Source organism: Candoia aspera, chromosome 1 (genome assembly GCF_035149785.1).
Source record: "Candoia aspera isolate rCanAsp1 chromosome 1, rCanAsp1.hap2, whole genome shotgun sequence".
Classification (NCBI taxonomy): Eukaryota; Metazoa; Chordata; class Lepidosauria; order Squamata; family Boidae; genus Candoia; species Candoia aspera.
This window is the reverse complement of record NC_086153.1, coordinates 325,619,716-325,628,654: the sequence shown is the minus strand read 5'-3', so window position 1 is coordinate 325,628,654 and position 8,939 is coordinate 325,619,716. Positions and strand designations below refer to the sequence as shown.

Below are 8,939 nucleotides of genomic sequence, written 5' to 3'. Positions count from 1 at the left end.
TCTCTGTGCCCTCTATTTGAGATGCTACTTGGAACAGAAGGTCACAACAGTTTGATGCTATCACCACCTTTCACCAAGACAACTCAGCAGCTGGGAAACCTGATAGGCTTTTGACAGGATTCTGCCTTTAAATACTCAGAAATTTCAGCTGATACAAAATGGGGCAGCCCATGTGCTTATGGTAAATGCCATATTATATCTCTGCTATGAACCCAACACTAGTTGCCAGTAGGTTTCCAGGTACAATTTAAAGTGTTGATTTTAACCTTGAAAGCCCGGTATGGCCTAGAACATGCTGGGTAGGAAATTCTGGGACTTGAAGTTCACGCATCTTAAAGTTGCCAAATTTGAAAAACACTGGCTTAGAGCCATGGTTTATTCAGATGCTCCCCATCATCTCCTAGAATTAGAACTGACCTGTCCAATAAAACAAAGTAGGAAAACTTGCTGCTAATCTGAGGGGCCAAGGCTAGGAGGAGATGCTTTTCCATTATGGCCCTGGTGAAATAGTTTACCATTGGAGATTCCAGTAGCAGGTTAAAACAGAGCTCTTTTTGACTTCCTTTTTGATTAGTTAGGATAGCACCTTTGGAATTATGTGCTCCAGATAATTATGAATATTCTTTTTATGGCCATATTGAGGATTAGCCACCAAAAGCCTTCAGAAATGGATGGCATACAAATGAAGTAAATATATTATATTGTACTATGGATTCTTTTAAAAACAAAATTTATAAACCACCAATAGTTATGGAAGTGTAAGCACGGCAGCATGAAAACCAAACAATGTCCCGATATTGCAAGTTTCTGCCAGTTCAATAAGTGGGTAACTCTATTAAATTTCTGCTGAAAAACAATCATTTTCTGATTACCAGTACTAAGCCATATCAAGCCCTAATGAATTCTGTGCAATGGATGTAGAGTTTTCCCTTTATGGAAAAGAACTGCTAGGCAATTTTGCTAAAAACATGCTTTATTAAACTGTTTTCATTTATACCCCTGAATCATTTTTCCAATCAGAGTATGTTAGTTTGGGTCATCACACATCTGTATAAACACCTCCCCAACATTCTGCATGTTTAAGGCATGTTTTTGCCAGATATTCAATCCATAAAAATTATATTGAAACTCGTGGGATATGAACAATAGAACATATAACTTGATTGCATCCACAAACCATAATCCTTAAAATATATTCTCGATTAACTTCTCCAAATAAGGACACTACAGCACTGAAATGGAAACCAGTAGAGATCTTATACATAGTCCTTTTACTTTAGCCTGTTTGTGTGTGGGTGAATGCTAGTGCAAAGGAGTTGTGATGTTCTAAAAATCTGCACTGCCACTTTGCTCACAGGTATTAGAAACACAAAGCAATTAGGAAGCAAGCCAAGCCCCATTTCAATCCACATCCAATGCTCTTAAAATGCTATCTTGTCTCTGACTTTAATAATGGAACCAACCTAATTCAAGTATATATTGGGAACTGCTGTTCAAATTTTACTCTGTAGATTCTACATTCTGAGCTGTCAAGGGGAAGAAAACAACTGCAGTTTATCTGAAAAAGAAAAAGAAGTAGTGGGTAAAAAGAAATTTTTTTCTGGCTGCATTTATAGTTTAAGCATTTATAGTGATTGCATCTGAGTAGCCCTTACATTTTGAGGAATCCCCACTTTCCCTTCTGTTATAAACAAATCATTATAGATGCTTAGAGCAAAGCTGTTTTCTAAAAACACTGACTTTGCAAACTAAAACTTAATGAAAGAGGCAATGCAGCCTCAGTGTTATTTCTGTAGATAGCTATGGTTTTCCAGTTTTCAGAAGAGATTAAATAAACCAGAAAAGATGGTGAGTAAACAGAATGCTGAGAAAAGATGGCTTACAACATTCAACCTGTCCAGATATTTTAAGGTGCCAAAGAATATTTAGCACTAGTAGTCTCAAGTTTATTAAATCTTAACAAACCAACTTAAAGCAACTGAGTGCCCAAATTAATCCCAAAGAATTTCCTTCATCTTAGCAGTCATCAGTAATTTAGAATCTTAACTAAGGATATACTCAAATTCAGGGAAAGGGTTCCAGCTCACAACTGTCACTAGGTTATGTGGGAATTATAGTGCAAGGCCCTCTTGATTAATTGCACTAAGAGACATTAGGAACTATAAATCCCATTCATCATAGGACTGAAAAGTATTCCTGACTTCCAGGAATGTTCCAGGTCTTAAGAATGAGGTTTACACTGGACATTCACAAGATCAATGTCAGACAGTTTTCCTTGTTGATTCTCTTCCATCATCCCCACTTTGCCAGGTTAAGTTTGGGGAAGTAGTAAGGGAAGACAGGTGAAAAGGAACTCTCAGCAAACACCCCTTTCCACAGAAAAGCTTGGAGGGGACCCCTAACTCTAGTTACAAGACAGGCTGGGGTAGCTCATCTATCAGCACTTGAGAAATGAACCATATTTGCTGATCCCCTGGGCTTACAAAATATGCTAGTCACCACTGAAATTTTCAAATATACAGTTGTAGCACAGTGATGATCAAGAGAAGGAAGGATGAGCTGGAAGGATGAGAAGTCCTGTCACTGTGGAAAATGTGAGTTTTCTCATTATCAGGATGGAGTATTCTGGCATCTTCTGATGCCCTCTGTGCTGCTTGAGTAAAGTTAACATTTCCTGAAGTCATCACATCAAAGACACATGACTGGAAGTAGACATCTTCAACTGGTAGCTTCTCCATACATAGCAGATGGGCATTCTTTCTGGTGAGGCTGTCTTTTGGATGTATAGAGATGCGCTGGCTGAAAAAGCATCCTGACACACACAGCTGGAGGTCCTGTTCATCTGTGAAGAAGAATGCTACATCCTTAGCTATCCGGGTAGAGAAGAACAAGTGCTTCCCTATCTGGCGCACAGCAATGGTGGCACCAATGTATGTTGCTTTGATGATTATGTACTGTCCAGGTATATGTTCATGAATGGTTAAGCTATTCCCTCCAGGCTTCTCGCCACCATTCACTGAGCCGTCTGTGAATGCAACTGGCAGGTTGTCCATTTCTGCCTGGTAGACTTTCTCCTCAATGCACTCTTTCATGTTCTTAAATATGATGGTAAGCTGAAAAGGAACAATAGATTTAAAGCACAAGGGATAGTTCAGGTAATGAACTTCTCTAGGAGCCATTCAATGATTCATACTTTACCATCCAAAGAGAACACACATCAAGCTGAAATCTTCTATCCTTGTTTAGAGGGAAAGCAAACCCATCAGATGGGACTGAGGACTAAAACTAACTAAAATGCCTTTCATTATGCAACTGAAGGAGGCAACACAAACACACATCACCCCTTTCTGCTTTTTCAGATGAGAACTGCTAGACTTACCTGCCATGCCCTATCCAAAAACACAACCCTGCCTGGGAATCATAGTTATCCAGTGCTGAATTCTATACTACGTAAGAGAAAAATGAGGGGTCTCCAGCAGCAGAAGCAGTCCCCCCAAATAAAAAATGGCTGTTTACCTATGGCAGAGCATAGTTCTGAGCTGAAAAAAAGCAGAAAACGAACAACTTTTTGTGAGATTTCTGTAAAAGCAAGGGATCGTAAGAAGCTGAACTGCTTCTTCCATTGCATGTTAAGTTGATGCTAAGCTTCCACACATATTTCCTCCCCAGATACAGTAAAGTACATTAGCTCTTCAGAGCAACATTGGAATAAAAGTTAGGAAGTATTGTCTGATCTGGTGAATCTCCAAGCTTTCAACCAGAGATGGGATAGTCCCAGCTATTCATTTTTTAAAACTAAAGGTGGCTGTGACTGAACTAACTTGGGAACAATGAAAATTTCTTTAATCCAATCAGACCACCGGAAGCTCCAACAACATCAAGCCCCTACAAATGCTGAGGATTTTATCAGATGTCTGTAGATATTGGACCTAGTATGCCAGCAGCATTCACATCAGTCATACACCCACTACATATGTTCAGTTCCCTGATTGGAGATAGCACAGAATGTATTCCAACACATTATGAAGGCACCAGATGAGAAAAGGCTCAAACAAGTTCCTGAACTACCAGTGCAAACCAAGGAAAACTTTGATAAGATATTGGCTGGGATCAGATATTTCATTAAACCATAATGTGATTTGATTTTGACAGCATGTTGTACAAATTCAGTTGTTACAATTTTAACCCATGGTTTAACATTTTGTGGAAACCCAGCCAATTCTGGCTTGACAAACAAATAATGGTATAATATGAATAAGGCCCATCATTTAGAGGGGTCAGGGCCAGAACTCAACCTCCAGGCCTTCTAAAGGCCAGGCACCATGTTGACATCCAAAAGACAGCCAAAATGTGAGGTCCTTTTTTGGTTGGGGAGGTTTTAAGGGTATGAACAAAGGTGGGAAGCCTTTGAGAAGCAAATTGCTCCATCTTCAACTTTAGCATCCTCCAAAACCTAAAACAAAAATCAAATCACACCAGCAAAATCAGCTACTTTGCTGGCATGTTCTCAGGCTTTTGGGAATTCTCAAATGGGATGCTGAGGAATACATTCACCCAGGTTGCCCAACCCCAATATGAAAGGATCTATTTCTACCTTGCCAATTCTAGTGACATTTGATCCTTTCGTGATAGGATAATTAGTGGCCTGCACAAACAAATTATGGTTGTCCAGAAGTGGCCAGGAGCCTTCAACTTGGCAAGTGTAGAATTTGTCACTGAAAGTCCGGACATGAAGATTCCCAAAGACAGCACAATACTGGTATGTGGGGGGCTGGCCACGTTTACGGATAAAACTCTTCTCATAGTCACAGGTATCTGTGGATGGAAAATCATGTTTGTTGGGTACCAGTGCTGGGGGTCTTGGCAAAGCTGTTGGCTCTTCCTTGGAACAGTTGTTCTGAATTATGAGGTCTTCAATGACATAAACAGCTGCATGGTATGCCAGGTCCCCACGGCAAGTGCGAGCTGTCCTCCGGGTGCAGCTGGAGTAGGAGCTCAAGGCGTTACAGTAAGCAGTGTTCATTTCAGGACCATGCAAGTTTTCTGTGGCCTCTATAAATTCAGAGTTACAGCGCGAAATCTTGCAGTGGGAATAAACTGTACCAAGGAACATCAAGAGAAACCATTAGAAATAAGATGGTAGATTCATACCTCAACATCCTTTGTAAAACTGCAAGAATCTCCTCCATAATACCTGACCCACCACGTAGCACTGACATCCAATTAAGAAGACATCAACACAGGGATAGATATCTTAAGAGTTCTCTAAACCATTAATTTATCAGAATGGAACACTTCTGATTGATATAAAATATCATTAAATTTTAAATTATCAGAAGATCAGAAATGGGAGCAGGCTCTTGTAGAAGACAGGGCTAGGCACTCATAGACCTCAATACTTCTTAAAAAAAAAAAAAGACTTTCTTAAAGCACCCAGAACTTCCTTTGACTATTATAGCTGAAAATTGGTGGCACAATCTCTCATTATTTTGAGACAACAAATGCATGAAAACTGTAGCATAAGCTGTATTTCCCACCCACCCACCCACCCACCCAAAAAAAACCCAAGGAAAAAATCCAGCCCCACTCATTTTGCCTGTGTGTCCTGCTCGAGATGGATCAAGGTCATCTAGCCCCTTATTTGATTTCTGTAGCCGCCCATCTCAGTGACTCTGGACGGCTTACAATGATAAAAACCATAAAACAATTGAACATTATTTTGATAGCATCCAAGGGTAGTCAGGAGGTATGTAAAATCTGTTGGGCTTTCTCACCCATTACTCTGAGGGGAATCAAATGCCTAGCTGTGACTGGGGACAGAGGCAGTAGGGTTTGAATAGGAGTGGCAGTAAGAACAGCAAATGTCAAGCTAGTGTAAGTTTGTCCTGCTGTGAAGTTTGGATAGAGAGCAGTTTAACTCAGCAGGTAGGGAAAGACCCTAATTTAGAACTACCCCAAATAAATAACTTAGGCATCAAATCTCTTACCGTGTTTACATAATAGGAGAAGGGTCAGCAATTTAATGAAGAGGCTTGGATTCATTGAGTAAAGCAGATTCACGCAGCAGGCTGATTGCCTCATTCTGAACCATTCAGTCATTTTGGAAGTTGATCATTCAAGTGTCTCCTCACCCTTTCTTTCCACTGGCTTGCTGTAAATAAACAGACCAAAATAAATCTTTTTGGTGTTCTCCTGGTTTATGCCATAGAATCTAGCCTCAAGGAACATGGCTCTTCTGTACTGTTTTTTTTAATTTGTAGCTCTCATTTTGAATTCTGTTTGGTAGAGAGGGTGGTATTGTGACAAATTATTCTTTCTCTGGTATTCAAATCACTGCAGTGCACTGAGCCCATCATACTTCTAGGAAGGCAATTCTTACCTGAAATAATTGGAAGGCAGGGTTACTAAGGTATAGCTATTTCCTTTTCAGACCACTGACAAGCTTAAAACTCTGTTTCACAGTCTAGTGAACTAGTTCTGGTTCTTCACATACTCCCATCAGCTCTCTCTGGTGACTTGAAGCGTGCTCCAATATAAAAAGCCTTTTGCGACAAGATATTCCTTTTGAGGGCTTCATCTTTCAGCCAAGATGGAAGATCCTTGACTTAAACAAAACTAAGTAAAGGAAGATACGTCGTTCCCCCTTTATCCACCTCCAATATCAATCAAAGCAGAACATGGAAGATGATCGATTTCAGGCTGGCAAATAACAATTAAAGCTGTGAGCAATCATTCACACAAGAATGCCTTTGTCCGCCATTTTATAGAAGGGCAAGCTAGTTGTAGGCATTTTTTGCTTTGCTCTCTTGTTTAAGACTACTACAGCAATCAAGAAGGATCTTCTTTCTTTTCACTATCCGATAAACAGTTTCCTCCATTGCTAGAGTCCAGGGCTGATTTTACAAGGGCTTAGTGACACTCTGCACATCCCAATCATGTGTGAGAGACAGTAACCTTTTACTAAAGTCAATAAACTATGGCAGAGACTTTGCCCCTGTTTCCAAACTTGCATCAAGAGTTAATGATCAACCAGTTGATCCCTGCATATAATGATCCCTATAACAACAGGATGGGAGAACCCAAAATTATGAAGGTTTTGCAATAGGCAGCAAGTTTGGGAGAAAGACCCTTGGGGCACTGCTGAGATGAATCATTGAATTGTTCCCTCCCATAAGACACCCAAGAGCTGGCTTGCATACTTCAGTTTGCAAAACCGAACTCAAAACAGGAAGAATATTCAGTTCAGTTAATGATCTAGGGCTGAATTCACATGCATGCTAAACTTACTTAGGGTGGGTTAGCTAAGCAGGCTGTGACTTAGTTGTGAAAACCAGCCCATCTGATTAGCTTATTCAATATATTGTATAAACTCAGATAATACATTAATTCAGTAATTAACTTCAGAAAAGTTACTGAATTAACCCACTTTGAGTTTACACAATATATTGAATGATGTGCAAACCCAGCCCACTTGATTAGCCTAACAGAAATTTGTAGTTTTATGGGGGGAAAAAACATGGAAGAGATAGTGTTATGTACATTGTCTTGAGATCCTGAAAGAAAGGCAGGCTAGAAATATAATAAACAATCATTTTCCCCACTTCTCCTCTTGAAGAGGAGATCCCTGAGTCCTACAACCAATGCTTTTAGGAGTCATGATATATACATCTAGTTGAAGAGAGAGAAAGCACAATCTACAGCCCCTGAGCCACCTTCCTCTTCTTCATTATTATGACTCCTAAAAATTAGCAGCTTGTTTCCTGCTATCCTGAAGTAGGAAACACATGAGAACTGTAATACAAACTCTAAACTACAGATAACACAGTTAAAAGAAAACCACCAACATTTCCATCCCAATTCCTGCCTCACCCAGGTGTGTAACAAGGCCATGCCTACCTCATGGCTCTCAATCCTCCCAATGTTCAATGAGGCCATTGGCTACAAAATAGTCAGACCAGGATTACATGAATCAGGCCATTATTGCTTATTCAGCACAGGATGGTTCTAGTACAACATGAGCTCAGCAACAACAAGCAAAAAAGGACAATTCCACAAAGTTGTTTTCTTCAGAATCTACTAAACACTTGGTTTTCAATCTGAATTCAATCTCCACTGAAATATTAATTTAAGAATTATTCAGTATGAAAATAATCCCAGACAGACTACTGCTGCCTACCCCTATTCTATTCCATTCTTTCTAGAGAAAGTCCTGAAGTCAATATGCGGATTTGGAAAAGCAAGCCAACAGGGCCTCCCAGAAGCAGGCAGAGTTCATAGCACCTTTATTCATCTTTTTGAAAGATGCAGAATTACTAATGTCACCAAAACCCTAAAGTGCTACTCCTGTAGACTCAAAGTAATAAATGAAGAGATGCTGAGGTTGCATATCCCACGCAGCTTACCCTCATCACAAGTCACCAGAGTTCCACTTATATAAATAAAAAAAAGTATTTAAAAAATATATAAAATATGCTAGATTTCTCCAACAGAGATTTCTGTTCTAGAGCTTGCTTGGTCTGTTTTATTCATGCCTGCTTAGCATTCTCCCACCCTTTCTTGGTCCCACCCTTTCTCTATATTTAAAGAGATATATTTAAATGTTATATTTTAAAGAAAAATTCCTCTGAATTTATGTAGCATGCCTTTTGACTCAGCTGAACAATTGTAGCCTGTCCCCACCCAAAACTGAGAAGTAATATTTCTTCCGTTATAGATGGTAGCACTCACCCTCCCAAGACATACTGAGTGACAAGTTCTTGTTTATCTTACAGCAAAACTATCCAGTTTAGCTTAAAATCAGCATAAATAGCCTGGTGTCCTCTATTTCTTTTGGATGGACTCTTATTAGATCCAGCCACTGTATCCCATGGCAAGAGATTACGGGCCTAGTATTCCAAAATATTTAGAGAGCCCCAGGTTGCCAATGCTTACTTGGAATT

The 8,939-nt window shown here is 39.7% G+C and overlaps 1 protein-coding gene across 1 annotated transcript; it reads right to left on the bottom strand.

Moving 5' to 3' along the window:
* Positions 1 to 977: 977 nt before the first annotated feature.
* LOC134488254 (hemojuvelin-like) lies at positions 978 to 6,918 on the bottom strand. Its single transcript, XM_063290583.1, has 4 exons — positions 6,380 to 6,918; positions 5,988 to 6,151; positions 4,595 to 5,097; positions 978 to 3,113 (listed from the first exon to the last, which is right to left on the bottom strand). The coding sequence occupies exons 2-4, from the start codon at positions 6,097 to 6,099 to the stop codon at positions 2,511 to 2,513; spliced, it is 1,218 nt and encodes a 405-aa protein (XP_063146653.1). The 5' UTR covers positions 6,100 to 6,151; positions 6,380 to 6,918; the 3' UTR covers positions 978 to 2,510.
* Positions 6,919 to 8,939: the final 2,021 nt, after the last annotated feature.